The sequence below is a fragment of the Pituophis catenifer genome, unplaced genomic scaffold (assembly GCF_029215685.1).
Source record: "Pituophis catenifer annectens isolate HBS135680 unplaced genomic scaffold, rPitCat1.0.hap2 SCAF_4, whole genome shotgun sequence".
Lineage (NCBI taxonomy): Eukaryota > Metazoa > Chordata > Lepidosauria > Squamata > Colubridae > Pituophis > Pituophis catenifer.
The window spans coordinates 120,217,799-120,240,262 of NW_027256884.1; the positions used below are offsets into that span (position 1 = coordinate 120,217,799).

The 22,464-nt window shown below is 44.2% G+C and overlaps 1 protein-coding gene across 1 annotated transcript in view; it reads right to left on the reverse strand.

Moving 5' to 3' along the window:
* Positions 1-22,464, reverse strand: part of FAT3 (FAT atypical cadherin 3) — a 466,547-nt gene that overhangs the window by 314,540 nt on the left and 129,543 nt on the right. Inside the window, exon 2 of the mRNA XM_070943674.1 lies at positions 5,595-5,909. Within this exon, the coding sequence (XP_070799775.1) occupies positions 5,595-5,909 (315 nt within the window). The remainder of the gene's footprint in view (positions 1-5,594; positions 5,910-22,464) is intronic.

Below are 22,464 nucleotides of genomic sequence, written 5' to 3' on the forward strand. Positions count from 1 at the left end.
GTCCCGCGATGATGGTGGGGAACCGGTTCGATGGCTTGAATTTGAAGCAGGTGATGGATTTCTGCCTCCATGAGCTGGCGCTTGTCCAGGTTGGGAGAAATAGGGCATTGGACAAAGTGTGAGGGAGGTCTGGAGCGAAACTCCAGGGTAAGGCCCAGACGAATTGTCTGGAGCACCCAGGCGTCCGTTGTCGAGATCTCCCACTGGGGAAGAAAATGAGTTAGACGGCCGCCAATGGGAAGATGGATGTAGTCACTTTCCTCTTCTAAAGTTACGGGATCCCGTACCTCGAAAGGGCCGTTTGGGTGCTGGGGCCTTTCGACCACGGTCTCTGAAGGAGGGTCTATCGAAGGCACGGTCGAAGCCTTGAGAATAGTGCCTTGAGGAGAAGGACCCCGAAGGTCCGGCGTCGTTCCGAAAGGGCTGCCTGGTGGAGTAGGACGATGGTTTACGGTCTGCCCTTTTATAGGAGGATGGCATTACCTTTCGTTTATCCTTGTCCTCGACAAGGATGGGGTCTAAGGATTCTCCAAAAAGGCGGGAACCTTTATACGGAGTCGAAGCGAGGCGCCATCTAGACTTGGCATCCGCTCTCCAATTCTTAAGCCATAATAAACGGCGAGATGTGACGGATGACACCAGGGCGCGCGAAGCGAACTTTGCGGCATTGAGCGAAGCGTCCGCTGTATATTCAGTAGCCGCCACCAGTTTGTTGACATCTTGGCGGAGGCGTGAATCCGCGGGCGGAAGGCGCTCGTGAAGCTGGCGTAGCCAGATTAAGCAGGCACGGCTGAAGAAGGAAGCCGAGGTGGCTGCCCTAACCGCCCAGGCGGCCGCAATGTGTGTACGCCGGAAGGTAAACTCGGCTTTCCGATCCTCGGAGCGCAAGCCGTCGGCGACATCATTGGAAATTACCGAGGAAGCCGTTAGATTTGCCACTGGTGCGTCTACTATTGGTAACTGAAGAAGGTCCTGGAGACTAGGCGCCGAACAATAAAGTTTCTTGTCTAGCCCCGAAGGGGCGGGCAAGGAGGAAGGCGTGGACCAGGATCGCTGGACCACCTCAGAAAAGAGCTGTGGACATGGAATAAAGTCCGCTTCTGCCTTAGGCGCCGTAAATAAAGCCTCATGTTGTTGAGAAGGACCAGGCTGATCCACCTGAGGGGCTGGGTCAGCCATATTCGTGGCCAACTTGGCCTTATGCAGGAGTGACTTGAATAACGAGGGTCTAAAGAGTCCAGAGAAGGCTGGCTTTTCGGGTGGCATATCGGCGTCATCAGATAAGTCCATATCCGAGGGGTCGCACTCTCCCTCCTCCGAAGACGACTCCTCGCGGTGACCATGGTCCAGATACGGGTCAGACCCATGCGACATAGCCTGATACTGGATAGGGGCCTGTTGAGAGACCCGGGCCAGAGGAGGAGGAGGAGGAAAACGTGGCTGAGGCCAAGCCCCATATGGTGCAGCATGTTGAGAAGTTGCTGCCAGTGTCTTGGTAACCGTGTCAGAGATGATCTGCTGAATGTCATACTGAAAGGGCGGAGGGGCTGGCTCCGTGGCGCGCAATCCCGCAGCAGTGGGAGTAAAGGTTGCCTCTGGCTGAGACCGCCGAGAAAGAGTGGTGTTGCGCGAGAGGTCCACCGGTTCTGTGCAGTGGGCCGAAAACGCCTCAGGGACATCTTCCATGCCCGGCGTCTGATGCAACAGTGGTAAGGGCTGCTGAACAGCATGATGGACGGGCTGGACAGGAGCTTCAGCCGCCGGCGAGAGTGGGACTGGTAAGTGTGCGAATGCAGCCTGTGTTGACTGGCTGCGCGCCTTCTCAAACTGACGCTCCAGGGCCTTGTGCCTCCTGGAGGCATCCTTGTCCGCAGCTGACGAATGTTTGGTCTTTTTAGGAGCAGCAGACGAGGACGAATGTGAAGCATGTTTTCGGGACCTTTTACGTTGCTTGGACTGTTCGCGAAGGCGCTCGGGAGAGCTGTTGTTGTCCTCAAGTTCTGACGAGAGATCACGTTCCGCCATGTTGGGATCTCTTGCTTCCTTATTTGTCCCTTTTTTTTTTTTTTTTTTTTTTATATTCAGAAAGGATGAAGAGTAATTCCAAGTAAGTATTTAATATTTGTGGTTATGTAGACGGATACAAATATATATAGTTTGATTTTTTTTTTTTTTTTTTTTTATAGGAAAAAATTGAGGATCGACGGATCAAATATACAGAGCCAAAGGGCTAGTCAGGTAAGTCCAGGAGTAGAGGAGGGCGGGGGGGGGGGGGGTGGAGAAGTAGTGAAACTAGCCGATTGCTCCAGAGAGACAAGCTAGTTAGGTCACAAATGGCAGCAGAAGAAAAAAATTTTTCCTCTAGGAGTCAACTGCGCATGCGTGAGCTAGTTGCCAGGCAGAAATTCACAGCCGTTGAATCCCTTTCCCTTAGGGTAAAGGGAATGGCGCCAGTCAGGGCTGCAGAACGAGGGCGACAGTAACAGTTAGAAGGGCTGTTTCTTTTAATATCCTTGAGAGGCCGATGAATTGGCCGGTCGAGAGATCGATGAGGAAAGGAGGCTTCTTGTGGGGAGGGGAAAGCCAAAGAGCGCGAGCTGCCGCTGAGCGCAGCTCCCAGCGCTGAGGCGGCTAAAAATGGCGCGCACTTTTAAAACAGTCCAAGCGCCGCCGCCTAGAGCCCCGAGCAAGGTGTAATGCCTGCAGGAGATCAGCCGAAGGCTCAGAAGCACTTCCCGGCTGGGTAGATACAGGCGAGCGCTCCGGCGATTAAGCGGCGCAGGAGGGGCGTTCCGGCGCTCGAAGACAGCCACGATGATCCAGGCGTCCGTGGAGGGGGCTGTAACTCGATCTCCGCGAGGGCAAGGCGTGCGATCACTCAGAAGTGATCCCGACGCTAGGATAGTCTCAAAGTCAATAATGGGAAGAGAGAGAGAGACGCCGCTGAGCGAAGGGCGTCAATCTCAGGCCGCCAAATTCAAATTGCAGTCCAGACGGCGAGGGCGGTATTGCCGGCAAGCCGGGGGACCTACCCACACGCCTGCGGCTATTAATGAGGGCTGATAATAGGCCGGGCTTCAGTAAGAGCGAAAGGTCCCTGACAGCGTGCCTGAAGCAGCAGGCAGACTCACCCCCCGGCAAAATTAGTCGAAGAGAAGAGAACTGGTGTGGAAACACTCTTGAAGAATCCAAAGCTTCTGGAATAGTTTTAGTAGTAACCAGAGAAATTTTCAGACAGTGTCACAGGCTCAACTGAGTGAACTAAACTGGGACTCTGTTGAGCAAGTGGGCGTGTCTGAAGAGAAATCTCTTAAAGGAGCACACTCAGTGTAGGCTACCTAACTACTGAACTACCCGAAGCTTTGGATTCTCCAAGCTGCGCGTTGGAGAAATTTGGTGGGTCATGCAGAATGTTTTGAAGAAAAAAATTCAATTTTCTCCACAATTGTTTTTATTGGGTATAGTTAAGGGTTTTACTACGGGTGAAACAAAGTTGATATTGTATATGATAACAGCTGCGAGATTATTGATAGGTAAATATTGGAAGAATGAAGTTTTGCCCACGATTGAGGAATGGACTTTGAAGATGGCCAGTTTTGCAGAGATGGCGAAGATCTCAGCATTTTTAAAAGACTGTTCACAAGAGACTTATGAATGGGAATGGAAAAAGTGGATAGATTATGTTCAGAATAAATATCAAACTAGGAAGTACCAAATAGCTTTTAATTGAAAATGATATTTTAAGATAGAAATATTTTAGTTTAATGAAGATGAAAAATTTACAAGAAGGAGGGAGGGGTTCAAGTTTTATATAAGTTTTATATTAAGGGTTTTTTTTTACCTGATATAAGTATATTGTGTGGAAGTCCGGGGGGAGGGGAGGGTTAGGGAGGGTTAGGGAGGATGGGAAGTTCGGGGAGGGTAGGGGGGGGGGAAAGGGGTGAAAATGTAATTGTAAAACTTTTGCAATAAAAAAAAAAGAAAGAAAGTACTTTTTTTGTTGTTGTTCAAATCTGAATAAAAGTTCCAGACATTTTAAATGACAAGCTGTGGGTTGGAAGTATAGAAGAAAACCATGGGAAAGAAAGCAGTATTGGCAAAAGATTTGTTATGGCCAGTGCTTTATCTAAGAAATGTTACCGCACTAAGAATGAAAATATGGGGTCCTGGGGTTCAAAGCCACAGTATGTGCATACCAGTTGGGAAACTCCAACCACAATTTTGATCATTAAATCAAAATTGTTTGCTCAGGATGTTTACAATGACCCAAAAGAAGGGGAATGAAGACCGAGATAGAGCAATGAAGAAGGATGGAAAGAAATACTGAATAGTTTTTAAATGTTGTCCATCTCTATGTATAGAAATGACTCAAGTGAATAATATAAACAATATATATAATAGCTGTCCAATTAAAAAAATAATTCCAGAGGCTTCCAATCAAACCCTTACATTTAACTGGAAGTAATCCTGATATGTCTGTTACTGCATCTGTCAACTCCGAAGCGAACATTTGTACGTGCAAAAACCTAATGCTTGATTGATTTGTCAAATTTAGAAATCTCTAGTTATGGACAGAAAAACTTTGACAAATCTTCTCAAGTCAGCATTGATGGAAAAATCTGAACTGTTTACATATAAACAATTAATTGTTAATCAATTAATCTTAGATAAAAACAACAAATATTACTGGTACTGCAACTATTTTGAAAATTAATAAAAGGCCAGTTGATATATTTTACATGGAAAAAATATGAGGAACAATTCATATGCAACAGTAGCTCCATCTATATTATGGTTTACAAACCAAGCCCCGAGGCCCGGGCTTGCCAAAGTGGGGCGGGAAGGAGCACGGATGAAGGGGGGGTGTCGGGACCGCATTGGCGGTGACCACGGAGCACCAGTGATGGGGGGTGTCGGGACGGCTGCTGCAGCAACGGAGGTGGACCAACTGTGCGACTGGGAGTTGTGGCGTGGACGGCTGCTCCTAGCCACGATCGGCTTGGCTCAGTGGCCTCCGCTGCAGTGGACGTAGCAGCAAGGCTCAGCTGCAAGACGCGGAGGCGTGACCGCATGAAGAACGCGACAACTAGCTGTTCCGGTCCGACAATCAGTTGGGCCGGGGCCTCGGTGCATGATAAGCACCAGGGCGAGGTCAGCAAAGGGAAGAGGTGTGGCTTGCCTACTTAAAGGCGCTGGGAGGGGAAAGCTCCCAGTGCTGACTTCGCATCTAACAGACTTGCTAACAGACTTTATAGACTGCTGTTTCGCTACTGAATGACCTAATTGTGTGTCAGAGTCCAGCTGAATAAACCCAGTTTGCTTCCTCACGTGTGGCATTTTCCTACTAGTGTCAGTCCGGAGCTTGGACATTTGAGACCAAGCTTCAGAAATATGTGTGAATCTGGCAATATTTCTGTGTCAACTTGTTTCAGTGTTCCAGCTTCCTGAAAACTAACCACCAATAACTGTGAACATTCTCTGAAGCAGAAGCACAAAAGACAGTTGAACGAAAAACAATATACATAAAGAAAACCTCCCACAAGATCTATACAACCAATTCTTGAGAGCATGAAAAACAAGGAAGTATCTCCTACCGGTTTTGGTGTTGATGGCAAAAAAGTTTTGGGGGTTTCCACTTGTAATCCTGTACGTAATCTTTTCAGTAGTGCTGGAATCAGGATCGTGTGCCTGTATCTGAATGACTGAAACATCCTTCGGGGAATTTTCCAAAACAGACGGATAATAAATGGGTTCGGAAGTCAAGGGTGCGTTGTCATTTACATCTTCCACTTCAATGAAGACCTCGATGGTGGTATAAAGCGGAACAACTCCACGGTCCGCGGCATACACAGTTAGCCAGTATGACTGAGTCGTCTCTCGATCAAGTATATCACCTGTGTATATAACTCCTACAGAACGAAAGGAGAAAAAAAATATGTGGAAATGCAGAAAACAGCAATGAATCCATATTGTTTCTTGTCCTGCCTACAGGTGCTTTGGCAAATAAGTTGCCCCCCTCAGTGGTGGGTTGCCCCCAGTTTGGACCGGTTCACAAGAACCGGTAGTAAAACTGGCGGGAGGCTCCGCCCACTGACCCAGACATCATCATAGGTGATCTGCGCATGCAAGCGCGATGCGAACTGGTAGTAAAGGAAAGTAGAATCCATCCCTAGACCACCTCCTCTTTGTGGTAGTCCTTCAGATATTGGAAGACTGCTATCATTTACCCCTAGTCCTCATTTTCTCTAGACCAGGGGTGTCAAACACGCGGCCCACAGGCCAGATCCAGCCTGCGATAGGCTGTGGAGACGGCCTATGGGCTGTCCCGGAAACAGCAAGGGACTGGTCCCTGCTGCCCCAGGCCTGGCCAGGCCCATCCAGTTGGCGGCGACGACTAGGCCACACCCACCCCAGTCCCAAGGACAAACAAAATCCCAATTGGGCCCGCAACGGGATCGAGTTTGACACCCCTGCTCTAGACTGGCCAAACCCAAATCCTGCAACCGTTCTTCATATGTTTTTGCCTCCAGTCCTTTAATCATCTTAGTTGCTCTTCTTTGCACTTTTCCCAAAGTCTCAACATCTTTTTCGTAATGTGGCGACCAAAACTGTAATTTGTAAGTGTTTTCTCCATGGTCTATTTGGAAAGGGTGACAACATCAGTGCAAAAACTTGGCCCTGATAACCACAGTCTTAACAGTAATATTTCCATAACTGAAACCCCTTTCTCAAAGAACGAATTTGTTTTCCAATAAGACACACATATTTTAGCAGGCTATGTCACCTTCTCACTTGGATATTCTCACCCACCCAGCCATAATGCTCTATCATTTCCATTCCCACCTACTGCACAGACTGTCTCCTTCCCATCCACCACATGCACTTGTAATCGCACCCCCTCACCAACATACTTTTGGCTTCTTCTCTTTCTCACCATGTGTCGTCTTCTCTTTTATCCCCCCCACCCCAATTTATTTATTAATGGAACTTGTATGCCGCCCTATCTCCAATGGACTCGGGGCGGTTCACAACAATTAAAACAAAACAAACAAACCATTAAAACAAAAATCCAGGTTAAAATTAACAATTCCTCGTTTTTTGTTTCAAAAGCTCTCTGTTAGGGAACAGTGCAAATGGGAACGCATTCCGATTTGGGGGTTTTATGGGTCTCAAAAAACCCCTCCAGTTTTTTTTTTTTATTTTAAATAACATCATTGTCCAGAATATTCCTATACATCCCCAGCTAAAGTTCAATTGGAAAATGGACCACAAGTTTTAGTTTTTCCATATTTTCTATCTCTCATCATCCATTCCTCTGGAAAAACTGTACCATGTTGATGTGTTTTACAAATACTCTACATAAACAACAGAGTCCCCTTATACTTGATTCAAATAAGCTGTGTTCCCATTCACAAGTTCAAAACACTCTTAAGGTGTCTGACCACATGCCAATGTTAATTCTCCTGTGTGATAGGAAATTAAAAACCGCGATCTGTTCCCAGCTTTCTATAAATGGTTTCTTCCAGGTTTCCACTACAGATTGGTTGCAGCGTATTAAGGATGCTGCAAATGGATTTTTCTAGCAGGTTTAGTGATCTGTAATTCCTTCCTGATAAAGGTTTGAAACTATAGGTTGACTCAGCCTTCCATCCTTCCGAGGTGGGTAAAATGAGGACCCAGATTGTTGGGGGCAATAGGCTGACTCTGTAAACTGTTTAGAGAGGGCTGTAAAGCGGTGTATAAGTCTAAGTGCTATTGCTATAGTAATCTTCGGCTTACAACCCCAATTTCCTTTGCTAAGCAAGATGGTGAGTTGAGCCCAATTTTGCAGCCTTTTGTTGTTGTGGTTGCCATGGTTGAATCATACAGTTGTTAAGTGAATGTGACTCCCCCATTGGCTTTCCTTGCCAGAAGTTTAGTTTAGTTTAGTTTAGTTTAGTTTAGTTTAGTTTAGTTTAGTTTAGTTTAGTTTAGTTTAGTTTAGTTTAGTTTAGTTTAGTTTAGTTTAGTTTAGTTTAGTTTAGTTTAGTTTAGTTTAGTTTAGTTTAGTTTAGTTTAGTTTAGTTTAGTTTATATACCACTCTACTCAGTGGTGGGTTCCTCCCGGTTCGGTCTGGTTCGGCCGAACCAGTAGCGGTGACGATATGACGTCACCGAACCGGTTCTCCCCCCCACCCTCCCACCCACCCATGTTATTCTTACCTTTTATTTGGTCCCACCCCCAATCTATTGCTGCCTCCTGAGTCCCAGCTGATGACTAGAGGGGAAAAAACTGTTTAAACTCTTTCCGCGGGGCTTCAAAGGGCCGTCCTACAGCTGATCAGTGTTAAAAGCAAACAAATGAGTCAGGTTGTAAGTGCGAGGACCTTCCAGAAATGACTCTGACCAGCTAGCCACCCCCACCTAGTCACATGACCTCCAAGCCACACCCACAAAATAAGCCACACCCACAGAACCGGTAGTAAATAAATTTAGAACCCACCCCTGGCTCTACTCCCGAAGGACTCAGGGCGGTGAACAGCCACAAGATAAAAAACAATAAATACAAAATTTAAAAACAGAATAAAACCGAATTAAACAATTTGGCCGAAGACAGATTTAAAACACCCCAATAAATTAAAAACGAAATAAAATTTGCGTTTTAAAAAGGGAAAAAAGGTTAGGCTAGGAAGGTTGCAACTGGATTGGATTTAAATCACGATTAGAGAGCCGAGGTGGCGCAGTGGTTAGAGTGCAGTACTGCAAGCTACTTTAGCTGACTGCTAGCTGCAGTTCGGCAGTTTGAATCTCACCAGGCTCCAGGTTGACTCAGCCTTCCATCCTTCCGAGGTGGGTAAAATGAAGACCCAGATTGTTGGAGGCAATAGGCTGACTCTGTAAACCGCTTAGAGAGGGCTATAAAGCACTATGAAGCAATATATAAGTCTAAGTGCTATTGCTATTTAAATCACTAGTAAAAAGGCATGATTTAAATCAACTTGATTTAAATCATAACTTTTAAAGAGCAACTGTCATTTCTATCCTCCTCCTCTGACCTGCTGTTGACTCACCGACAGTCCCAATATTGCAGAATATATAGCCTCATGCTACATAACTAAGCTCCATTTTACACTGAATAAACTAAATAATCTTAAATAGAAAACTATCTTGAGATAGATTTTTACTCCAAAAGCATTTTATTAAAATAAATTTGAGAAAAATAAAAAAAATCTGATTTAAATAAAAAAAAAATTGATTTTTTTTTTTTTAAATCATTGATTTTTATTCACCCTGACTGGAGATCATACAACCCCGGAATGCTGCAACTTTTATAAATACATGCTGGTTCCCAAGCAGATGGATTTTAATGACATGACTATGGAAATGCTAGGATGGTCATAAGTGTGAGGACTGGCCGTAGGTCACCTTTTTCAGTGCCGTTGTAACAACAAACAGTCACTAAATGAATGGTTGTAACTCGAGAACTATCTATACAGGGCGATACCAGTAGTGAGGACTGAAGGCAAAATTTGGGCCAAAAGACAAAAATAGGAAGCATTTAATAAGCTGGCTAACCTATTAAAGCAGGGGTCACCAAGCTTTCGGGCCTCAGGGACCACTAAATTCATAATTTTAAATCCCGCGGACCACTAATATGATTTTTTAAAAAAGATACAGTAGTATTTAGTGCAATATAAAAAATGCAAATAATTTTTCTGCGGACCACCAACATTTTCTCACGGACCACCAGTGGTCCACGGACCACCGATTGGCGACCACTGTATTAAAGCACACCAGGAAATTAAATATGAGAATATTTTCATTAGCCAAAAAATCCTTTTTTAAAAAAAAACGTTTTCCTTTTTCACTGGGGAAAAAAAAGTGACGAACGAACCGAGCAATCCAAGCCAAAGTTGAGACACAATGCCTACCAATAATTCAGAATGGCATTCAAGCCGGCAAGGCTTTGAATAGCAAATGACAAATAGTGAAAACTCGGAGAATACAGGTCAGTGATTCAGCAATAATTTTGCTTTGTGTTCTCCTGCTTTGAAGATTGTTTCTGAACTGGCATTTTTATTGCATAACAAAAGGAGCGCAAAAATGCACAATGCTATCATTGTAGTATGTTGGCGGATGAAGCGATTCAGACAGGCAATAACAAAACAAAAGCTTTCACACAGCCCTAATCAAAAGAGTTGATTGCCAGTACATAAATACATCTCCAGCTGCCTGAAGGTTTTAGTGGGAAGGAGAGACAATGGACACAGGCAAGAGACAAGCAGGAAGATCCCAGAAAAAAAAAAAATCTTAATCAATGAGACTATCTATCAGCCCTGAGTTGGTGAATAAGGCTCATTCCTGCGAGTATTTTATTAATAACGGTATTGAGTTCTTGAAGATTTTTTGGCGTGTATCTGTTTGTGTCTCTCTGTGTGATGTTATCTTCTAGATGTGTGTGAGATGTTATCTTCTATTGTTTGGTGTGTATGCAGAAGTGGGTTTCAGCAGGTTCTGACCAGTTCTGGAGAACCGGTAGCGGAAATTTTGAATAGTTTGGAGAACTGGTAAATACCACCTCCGACTGGCCCCGCCCCCATCTATTCTCTGCCTCCCGAGTCCCAGGTGATTGGGAGGAAATGGGGATTTTGCAGTATTTTTCCCCTGGAGTGGGGAGGGAATGGAGATTTTACACTATACTTCCCCTGCCACGCCCACCAAGCCATGCCCCACTCACAGAAGCGGTAGTAAAAAATTTTGAAACCCACCACTGTGTATGTGCGTGTGTGATATTATCTTATAGAGCAGAGGTGTCAAATTCGTGTCGTCGTCACATGACATATTGCGACTTTCCCCCCTTTTCCTAAACTGGCCGTGGGCGTGGCCAGCATGTGACGTATCCGGATGGTGGACCGCAAGTTTGACAACTGTGTTCTAGAGAAAAGAAAGACTAGGGGTGACATGATAGCAGTATTCCAGTAACTGAGGAGCTGCCATGAAGAAGAGGGGATCAACCTATTCTCCAAAGCACCTGAAGGCAGGACAAGAAGCCATGAATGGAAACTAATCAAGGAGAGAAGCAACCTGGAATTAAGGAGAAACTTCCTAACAGTGAGGACAATTAACCTGTGGAACGACCTGCCTTCAGAAGTTCTGAGTGCTTCATCATTGGAGGTTTTTAAGAAGAGACTGGACAGCCATTTGTCTGAAATGGGATAGGGTCTCCTGCTTGAGGACGGAGTCAGACTAGAAGACCTCCAAGGTCCCTTCCAGTTTTATTCTGATCCTGATCATTGAACGACCAACAGTTTCACAAGCCTGAGGGATCGGCTCAGGTTACAGCATACCGTTTTTCTTAAAATTGGGGAAAACTTTGGATTACCTCGAAAATATTTCCAAATGAACTGGAACACCATCATAACGCCAATGCATTCATTAGGTACTTTTATTGTCTTATTTGCACAAGCTAGATGCACCCGGAGGCTTCAGCTAGTCCAGAATGCGTCCTCGCGGGTTGTTACGGGAGCCTCTCATTATTCCCGTGTAATACCTCTCCTGAGCGAGCTGCACTGCCAGTGGTCCTCCGGGTTCGCTTCAAGGTGCTGGTGCTCACCTATAAAGCCCTACATGGTTTAGGCCCGGGGTACTTGCAGGACCATCTTCTGCCATCCTCCCATCGTCCTGTGCGCTCTCACAGAGCAGGCCTCCTCAGGGTGCCATCAGTCAGACAGTGTCGGCTGGTGGCCCCCAGGGGGAGAGCATTCTCTGTGGGAGCGCTGACCCTCTGGAATGGTTTGCCCACTAGGCTTAGGACAGCCCCCGACCTCCTCTCCTTCCACCGCGAACTGAAGACATGGCTTTTTCATCAAATGGACTGACCTGTTGAGGGGGGTTTTTACATTGTAATAATTTGAATTAATTTTAATTGGATTTTAATTTATATTTAATTCATATTGTTGAATTTTTATCTTGTAAGCCGTCCTGAGTCCTTCGGGAGAAGGACGGCATATAAATTGCAATAAAATTAAAAATTAAATTAAATTAAACCAGAAGATAATCCAAGGTCTGCCATGCTTTATTTACATATGTAAAAAATCATTATAATCCTTAAATAAATGCTTGCTAGGAAAGATGAGCTTTCAAAAAAAAAAAAAAAAAGAGGACGTTTTCAACCAAAAACAAGTGAGAAGAACTTAACACATTAACTTACGTTCTGTGAAAGGACTCAAGGACCCTTGAGTAAATTGCCAGTACCAACTGCTATTTATTATTTTTTTCCTCTGGCTTTTAAAGTAAAGCTTCCTTTGAGTTTAGTTCCTGATGACTTCGTGGATACTTCCACATGATTTTCTGAACAATATGGAAACAACGTAAGAGAATATTTGTAGCTCAGGGTTGAAATGTGAGGCCCTTGGAGCTCTCTGAACTTGGTTGTTTTCTTGCAGACGTTTCATTACCAAATTAAGCAACATCCTCAGTATTAGTCACTAGCACTGATGATGTTACCTAGTTTGGTAATAAAATGTCTGCAAGAAAACAACCAAGCTCAGAGAGCTCCAAGGACCCTGCGATACAGAAATTGTTTGACCTTCATTTATAGGATTTCTTTAAGTCTAGCTCCGTGATGGCGAACCTATGGCACGCGTGCCACAGGTGGCACATGGAGCCATATCTATGGGCATGCGAGCGTTGCCCTAGCTCAGCTCCAGCATGCATGCGTGTGCCGGCCAGTTGATTTTTGGGCCTTTTGGGCCCACCAGAAGTCAGGAAATGGACCATTTCTGGCCTCCAGAAAGCCTCTGGGGGGGAGGCTGTTTTCGCCCTCCCCAGGCTCCTAGAAAGCCTCTGGAGCCTGGGGAGGGCAAAAAGCAGGCCTACCGGGCCATCACCAGGGGGAGTGTGGGGGGGGTCACGCATGAATGCACGGGGGGGGGTGCGTTGAATTATGGGTGTGGGCACGCACGGACACGACCCTCCCACGGTCTCCCCCACTTTTGGCACGCAACGGCAAAAAGCTTAGCCATCACTGGTCTAGCTTATAGCCCTAGAGTTTTTGGGTGACCCCCCCACCCCTCCCAATACGATCTAGGTTTCAACCTTTTTGAGATCAGTCAAGGTTGACTAGATAGACATCCATAAATATGAATAATGAAAGAAATTAGGTTGACGATCAGAAAATATACTAGAACTACTGCTGCTGAATTATAATTTTGCAATATGGACTTGGCCACATATTTTAACACAGTCCGTCTGGACCTATCACTACATGTAGTCCTTGAGTTACTACACTTCATTTAGTGACCGTTCGAAGTTACAATGATACTGAAAAAAGTGACTTACGTTCATTTTTCACACTTAGGACCGATGCAGCCATCCCCATGTTCATGTGTTTAAAATTCAGATGCTTGGCAACTGATACCTATTTAAGATGGATGCAGTGTCCTGAGGTCATGTGATCCCCTTTTGCGACCTTCTAACGAGCAAAGTCAATGGGGAAGCCAGATTCACTTAACAACCATTTACTAAGTTAACAACTGCAGTGATTCACTTAACAACTGTGGAAAGAAAAGTGGCAAAATGGGACAAAACTCACTTAACAAATGTTTCACTTAGCAACAGAACTTGTGCTTGTAAGTTGAGGGCTACCTGTATATAACTTAAAGATGGCTTTTTTAAAATCTTTTACAGCATCTTGTTCTTGTTGGGCTTGTGTATTGATTATAGTTTTTTTTTCAACCACCTTCAGAAAAATAATAAGACAGTCTAATAATATAAGCTCACAGGGGAAGGTACAATATTATGTCAGGTGGCATAAGGCCATTTTGGATTCGAGTTTCCATAAGCTTCTGTCAGAGAGGCCGATTATTAGAAATTATCGCAGCTGGAATCCAAAATAACCTAAAGGCACCAGATTCCTTGGCCTTTATTAGATATTGTATCAGAAGGAGCACAATACAAAGCTGCAATTTTTAGTTCACCAAGTCTTTTAATCAGATTCCCCCTCTTTCTCATTTCTGAGGCTTGCAGGACGACTCTCAAATTTCTAATTTTGGAATCTATGAAATAATATCACACTATGAACCCCATTACTGAATTAATATTTATCTTTGCTCCTAATTGAGGTACAGTAGGCCCTCTTCTCCAGTACTGAGTGCCAGGGGTGGGTACTACTTATCTTTACTACTGGTTTGCAGCAGAGCCACGCGCTCACGCTCGCTTTGCGTGCACGCACGCTACTCTGCGCATGCGCAGAAGCGTTTTGATAATGTTGGGGTCGGTGGGCGGGGCCTCCCGCCGGTTTTACTACAGTTCTATAGAACCGGTGCGAACCGGGGGCAACCCACAACTGCTGAGTGCCTACAGGTTGCTGACTTACTAAAATGCATTCAAATTAGGGAATGAAGGAAAAAAGAACAAAGAAGGAACCTATAGATTTCTCTCCCCTCCCCCTCCCCCTCTTCTTTTCTCCTTGTTCTTCTCTCTTCAACAAAAGGATTTTCCCCCACCCCCAAGGACAGAACATTTCATTCCAAGAAAGGGAATACGGGCACAAATAGACTGTCTTATTTCTGATTAATACTGTGAATTAATCCTGCATTAACTGGAAAAGAATAGGGGACGTTAATAGCTAATGTCTTCCTCCTGTGAGAATTTTTCTTTCTGTAATTCAAAGAGAAGATATTCATATGACTCTTCTTCCTTTTACACAGATACAGACAAAAGATATGACTATGTTCATTTTATGGTTGTAACCAAAGCATTGCTTATTATTTATTCCATCAGCCTTTGTGGAAACATAAAAAAAAAAAAAAAAGGTATATTCAACACTAGTTTGCAAGGATGCAATAGTTTCCTGTTGTGTCTGAACTGAAAAAATATATAGTTTTTCTCAAAAAAGAAAAGGAATAATAGCAGGATGGAGCTCGTAAATCCAAGGCTAAGCCACACTCTTATTTGATTTACTGTGTTATCCAGAAGTGGGCATCACATACTGTAACAACCGGTTCGCCCAGAACCAAAAATGTGAGCATGCACGCGGCATCGAAAAACCGGTGATTATATAGGGCGGGATAGCACCAGGGTGGGTGGGCGGGGCAAGTCACTGGTCAGAACTACCAGTTCGCCTGAACCGGTCTGAACCAACAGCAGCCCACCTCTGGTGTTATCTATACTCTGATCTTGGTTCAACCTATGGCTACGGAGAAACACCTTCCTCACAGTCTGTACCAGAAGTGGTATTCAGCAGGTTCTGACCAGTTCTGGAGAACCAGTAGCGGAAATTTTGAGTAGTTCGGAGAACCGGTAAATACAACCTCTGACTAGCCCCGCTCCCATCTATTCTCTGCCTCCTGAGTCCCAGCTGATCAGGAGGAAATGGGGATTTTACAGTATCCTTCCCCTGCCACGCCCACCAAGCCACACCCACACAACCGGTAGTAAAAAAAATTGAATTCCACCACTGGTCTGTAGCTATGGTTTACTGTTTTAGCCACAGTCCAACAAGTTGGACAAACCCAGATGAATGGCAAGAGGAATCCCTGGTAATATGGATTCAAGCACATTTGCAAAGCAGGGTTCCGTGGGGTCCTTGGTGCTCTCTGAGCGTGGTTGTTTTCTTGCATTACCTGACTAAGTAACATCATCAGTGTTAGAAGAGAGTGGGACTAGCTTGCTGGCTGGCTGGCTTATTTGTTTTGTCAGATAAAAATTACAAATTCAAATGAACAAAACGGAAAAAAATTAAAATATGGCAGGGATGATAGGCACGCACCCTTAGGAACTTCTTAAATATGAGGTGAAGTCCACAGAAGTCAAGTTAAAATTAAAAGTTGCTAGCCACCAAGTTTAGAGAGCACCAAGGGCTCCGTAGTTCAACTCTAAGCTACAAATATTCTCTTCTATCAGTAAGTAGAGCTGTTCCTGCACCCCTGTGGAGATATTCCCACCTAGGAGAGAACCTTCTATACCTTCTAGATAAAAAGAGCCTTGGTGGCGCAGCAGACTAAAGTGCTATTAAGTAGCACCAGCTGCCTGCAATTACTGCAAGTTCAAATCTCACCAGGCTCAAGGTTGACTCAGCCTTCCATCCTTTCGAGGTAGGTAAAATGAGGACCCGGATTGTGGGGGTAATAAGATGACTTTGTATAAAAAAGAACACCGCTTGAGGGGGCCTGAAAGCCCTACTAAGCAGGTATATACAAAAGTATGAAGGCTATTGCTTAACACATTGTAAGCCGCCCTGAGTCTCCGGAGAAGGGCGGCATATAAATTGAATCAATCAATCAATCAATCAATCAATCAATCAATCAATCAATCAATCTGTTATGTCAAGCACAGATCAGGTGCCTCTTCAGGCTACTACAGAATGACCAAGTGATGGTTGACTTTAAAAAAGGGAGTGGGAATCTAGAATTTAAATTGAGAATCGTAGACCTATTGAATCTAAGGGCTGGGATTTCTGCATACTGCAATAGTCAGATCTTCTGTGAGTACATGGCGTCATTACTATCAGCACTATGGAAAATAATCCTGCTGACTAAACTAATTCCTAAATTAAGGGTTAAATATTTGAAGAGCCGACATTTACAGCGATGTCTCTGTGAAGCTTGTCAGCTATATCCTTTTAGACTTGCATCATTACAGGAAGAGATCTTTTCCCTAGTGAACAAGAATTAAGACTATTGTTTCACCTGCTCTGACAATCTCAAAACCACCATCAAATTGCCAATATTATGCTCCAGATTAGCAGCAACTGTTGACCCCCATTATCCTAGACCAGTGATGGCTAAACATTTTGCCATCGTATGCTAAAAGCGGGGGGGATATGTGGGGGGGTCGTGCCCACATTCAATGCCCCTGTGCCCCGCCCCCCCATGCATGCGTGCGTGACCCCCTGGGCTCCCCCCACTTTTGGCACACGATGGCACCATGGTCCCAGTAGGCCCGTTTTTCGCCCTCCCCAGGCTCCAGAGGCTTCCTTGGAGCTTGTGGAGGGCGAAAATGGCATTCCCCCGCCCCCGGAGGCCCTCCGGAGGCCAGAAACGGCCCATTTCCCGACTTCCGGTGGGCCCAAAAGGCCCGAAAATCAGCTGATCAGCATGCGCATGCACGCTGGAACTGAGCTAGGGCAACACTCGCATGCCCACAGATATGGCTCCGTGTGCCACCTGTGGCACACATGCCACAGGTTCACCATCACGGTCCTAGACAATGAACCATCTAGGTCAGCAGGGGGACCGAATTTACCATAATCAATAGATCTATCACAATTCCTATCTGAAATGTTGGGGATATAGAAGAAGAAGGTGAAGAAGTTGCAACTTTCCAAAACTGAGTAACTCTATCCATCCCCAACAAATATGACTGGAATCTCAGCAAATGAATTAGACATCTAATTCAAGACCTGAAGATTTTCTTTACAATAATAACCATGTAGGATTTTTAATTGGCATAAGGACAAAGAATGCTACAACTTTTCTGATTCAAAACGGTTCAGACATGGACAATTGCGTTAATTCTGTGACATGCCTAACAGCTAAATTTGATGATCTGGACAAGCGCACCATGGCTAAAAATGAAATCCGTTGCTTCCAACATGGAAAAGTCTTTGTATGCAACTGAGTTTCAGCTGTTAACTCAGGATGTGGGCTAAAATGAAAAGGGGCTTAATTGACATCGCTACACAAATTTCGTGAATTATGTCATTTGCATCAATTTACTTCAATTGTGTAATGTCATTACACCAATTATGTAAACCAAGGTGAATGATGTAATTTAATATTTTATTGGTATCTGGGATGACAAACCCCACATCCAAATGGTCAGGTAAATCAAAATTCCGCTTAATTAAAGTTCTCTGAAAATGGAAGTGATTGCAGGAGAAACTTAAGATTCTTAGAAAACCCTGCCAGACACCACCATCCTGGTGTATACAATTCCTTGTATGTGTGTGTGTGTGTGTGTGTGTGTGTGTGTGTGTGTGTGTGTGTAGTTGTTGTTAGTTGCGAAGTCATGTCCAACCCATTGCAACCCCATGGACAACGTTCCTCCAGGCCTTTCTATCTTCCAGCATCCTCTGGAGTCCCTTTAAGCTCACGCCGATTGCTTCAGTGATTCCATCCGACCACCTCATTCTCTGCCGTCCCCTTCTTCTTTTGCCCTCAATCGTTCCCAGCATTATGTTCTTCTCCAGTGAGACCTTCCTTCTCATTAGGTGGCCAAAGTATTTGAGTTTCATCTTCAGGATCTGGCCTTTTAAAGAGCAGTCAAGGTTGATCTCCTCTAGGACTGACCGGTTGGATCGCCTTGCAGTCCAAGGGGCTCGCAGGAGTCTTCTCCAGCACCAGAGTTCAAAGGCCTCAATTCTTTGGCGCTCAGCCTTCCTCATGGTCCAACTTTCACAGCCATACATTGCAACTGGGAACACCATAGCCTTGACTATACGCACTTTTGTTGGCAGGGTGATGTCTCTGCTTTTTAGTATGCTGTCTAGATTTGCCATAGCTTTCCTCCCCAGGAGCAAGCGTCTTTTAATTTCTTGACTGCAGTCCCCATCTGCGGTGATCTTGGAGCCCAGGAAAATAAAATCTGTCACTACCTCAATTTCTTCACCATCTATTTGCCAGGAATAAATAAGTTATATATATATATATATCAAATTTTATATTTTGCTGATAAAGAAATAAAGGGAGACTTTAGCAGCAAAATATAAAATTTGGTATAAAATGGTTTGTCGTGAATGAGACTGCTTGAGGGCTCCTGGATTGGAGCTGAAACCCTCTCTTATTGGGATAGACCAGGTGCTTTGACAGAAAAACACTATAGATAGATAGATAGATAGATAGATAGATAGATAGATAGATAGATAGATAGATAGATAGACAGACAGACTAAAAAAAAAGGCTGCTGACATAAGCCTGATGATGGCAGATGGGATTCTGTCGAAACGTTGCTTCTACCCTTTTAGGGATATATCCACAATTACACGGGAAGAAACCCGAAATATTAACTATACAGATAGATAGATAGATAGATAGATAGATAGATAGATAGATAGATAGATAGACGATAGATAGATAGATAGACAGACAGACAGACAGACAGACAGACAGACACACACACACACACACACACACACACACACACACATATATGAACCTGTGTGTGTGTATCTCCTCTATTATTTTTATATCCTCCTTCCTCCTCCTATTTTCTGCACAACAACCATGTAAGGTAATTTGGGCTGAGAGGGAATGATTGGTCCAAAATCACCCAGCTGGCTTTCATGTCTGAGGCAGGATTAAAACTCACAGTCTCCTGACTTCTAGCCTGGTGTCTTAACCACTAGATTAAACTGGCTTTATGTGATTAGTGGCTTTGTCATTTTACTAAGCCTCGGTTTGGAGTTTTAGGCCTTACAAGATACCTTGTTTTTACTTTGTTTGCCATCCAAAGCTGCTCCGATAAATGAGCGGGTTGTATACGCTGGGTTAATGCATAAATAATAAATGAAATGAATTAATGTCTCTACACACCATTGTCCCCTAACCTGATTTTAGACCTGCATTCACGCCGGCTCTAACATGCTTGGTCAGTGATCAAGGATAAGAAGCTTTCTAGTCTAAAATTTCCAGATGGTATTATATTGGACAAGGATGTTTTACCCTGATTAATGACGGTTCCCGGGTTTTGACAAATGGCTATCTATCTCTGTTTGGACATGCAAAGGCTGCTTGCTTGCATACCAGACATATGTTGTCCCATCAAATAACAACCCCTTACTTGCGGCAAGTGCCATAGGCCTCTAAAGAACACTGGAATTCCTGGCAAGGTTTTTAAAGCATGTGTTACCCAGCAAACAGCTGATGCCAGGCAATTAAAGGGCTAGCTCCACTGGGTGGCATGGAGCTCCATGAATCAAGCGGAAACATCTGCTAATTCGTGAAACTAGCAGCAAGCAAGAGAAAAGAAGAAAACACACAGAGGAAGATCTCTCATAGCCTTACCCAGCATTTATTCATTTCTGACATGAACGCAAACCCTACAACCATGCCAGGAGATCGGTGTAAAAACCTGGCACAATCAATAACCAGGAACTTGGATCACATGGCTGTCTAAACAAGCCTAAACAATAGCACAGAATCCAGGTGCCAAATAGGATGACACAATTTGCTTTATTATATATAAGTGGATGCGTCAGAATGATGCCACGAATGGAAGGAATTGCCGAGCGGGTAAATTGATCTCCCTGGTTTATGTTTAACAAGCAAACAAAAGCAGAATTATTTCTACAGGTGTATAATATAAAAATAACAGCTCTGTGTGTGTGTGTCTAACTGAAATATCTATATATAAGTGGTCTGGATTTAGATTTTTTTTTAAAAAAAATCCAGTGACATAATATTTAACAATTAAGAAAAATACTTTAAAAACTCTGCAATAAATAGTTGAGCGTTGGTCTTCATAATAGGAAAGGATAATTTAGCATTAAACTTCTTAGTGGTTCTCAATATTAATCTACTAAGGTAAAAGCTGCTGGAAACAACCCAGTATGTGCAATTTGATATTTTTCGTTAATGTATCTGTCAGTTAGCTAGGCATCTATGTTTGCCTACAGCAAACAAGGTGTGCAATTTTTGAGGAGACATGGCATTTTTTAGATAAACCAAAAAGCATGTACAGAAAACTTCATTTTGGGAACAGAACAGAATAACAGAGTTGGAAGGGACCTTGGAGGTCTTCTAGTCCAACCCTCTACTCTGGCAGGAAACCCTATATCCGTGCGCCGGTCAGCTGATTTTCAGGCCTTCTGGGCCTACTGGAAGTAGACAAACAGGCTGTTTCCGGCCTGTGGAGGGCTTCGGAGGGGTGGGGAAGGCCGTTTTTGCCCTCCCCAGGCTCCTAGAAAGCCTCTGGAGCCTGGAGAGGGTGAAAAATGGCCCCACCGTGCCATCGCGTGCCAAAAGCAGGGGGAGCACAGGGGGGCAGGGCGTATAGAATTATGGGTGTGGGCATATGCACGCGCAACCCTCCCGCACTCCCCCCATTTTTGGCACGCAATGGCAAAAAGGTTAACCATCACTGCCCTATATCATTTCAGGAATATGGTTATCCAATCTCTTGTTTAAAAACTTCCAGAGTTGGAGCATTCAAAACTTCTGGAGGCAAGTTGTTCCACTGATTAATTGTTCTAACCATCACGAAATTCCCCCTTAGTTCTAAGTGGCTTCTCTCCTTGATTAGTTTCCATCCGTTTTTCTTGTCCTGCTTTCAGGTGCTTTGGAGAATAGCTTGACTCTTTCTTCTTTGTGGCAACCCCTGAGATATCGGAACCGTGCTATTATGTCACCCCAGGTTCTTCTTTTCATTTAAACTAGTCATATCCAATTCCAGCAGCCGTTTTTACTACGTTTTAGCCACCAATCATCTTTGTTGCTCTTCACTGTACTCTTGCTAGACTAGAGTCTCAACATCTTTTTTAAATACAGTCTTGCTTTGTGTGTGTGTGTGTGAGAGAGAGACACAGAGAATTCACATCAAAATCCATCAGACATTAATTTTTGGGTTTATAGTTGGTGAAGGAGATCAGATATCTCTCCCTTTCAATGTTCAAGAGGTAGCTGTCTCATCAGATATAGCAATAGCAATAGCACTCAGATTTATATACCTCTTCACAGTGCTTTTACAGCCTTCCCTAAGCGGTTTACACAATCAGCCTATTGCCCCCAACGATTTGGGTCCTCATTTTACCCACCTCGGAAGGATGGAAGGCTGAGTCAATCTTGAACTGGTGAGATTTGAACTGCCGAACTTCAACTAGCAGTCAGCTGAAGTAGCCTGCAAGTACTGCACTCTAACCACTGCGCCACCTTGGCTCTTACTGGATATACTGGAAAAGTATCAACTGATGGATGGTTCTGGCTGAATTCTGTTTGACTGGGGCATTAGGATAGGCCATGAGTCGCAACAGTTACGCAAACATCTTGTTAGCACTAATAACAGTTTTTGAAAACAAAAACTAGGCTTCGACCTAGTGCTTTATTTGGAAATGTTCTCATCTTTCCAGTAAACACACACACACACACACACACACACACACACACACACACACACACACACACACACACACCTTGGGTTAATAAGGAGCATCCTGGGAGGTTAAAGGAGGTGGCTTTCGGGCAAATTAAAATGTCCTGACTCGCCATCCCATTACGCAAGAGAAATTGACATGCTTCACCATGGCAACGGGTTTGTTAGAGCATCTATTGCATGTTAAAGGTAGCAATATTGCGACTACAGGTAAGTTGTACTACATATTACAATTAGTTGGAGGGAATGGGGAGGAGCACACGGGTTTTCTTTTTTTTAAAAAAAAAATGGTTGCATGGTTTGATTTTTCAGCATTTCATGCCCGCATTAACTTGCCAAAACTAAAATCCTTCACAGTATTTGGTTTAACTATTTCACCATATCCCACGCAATCCA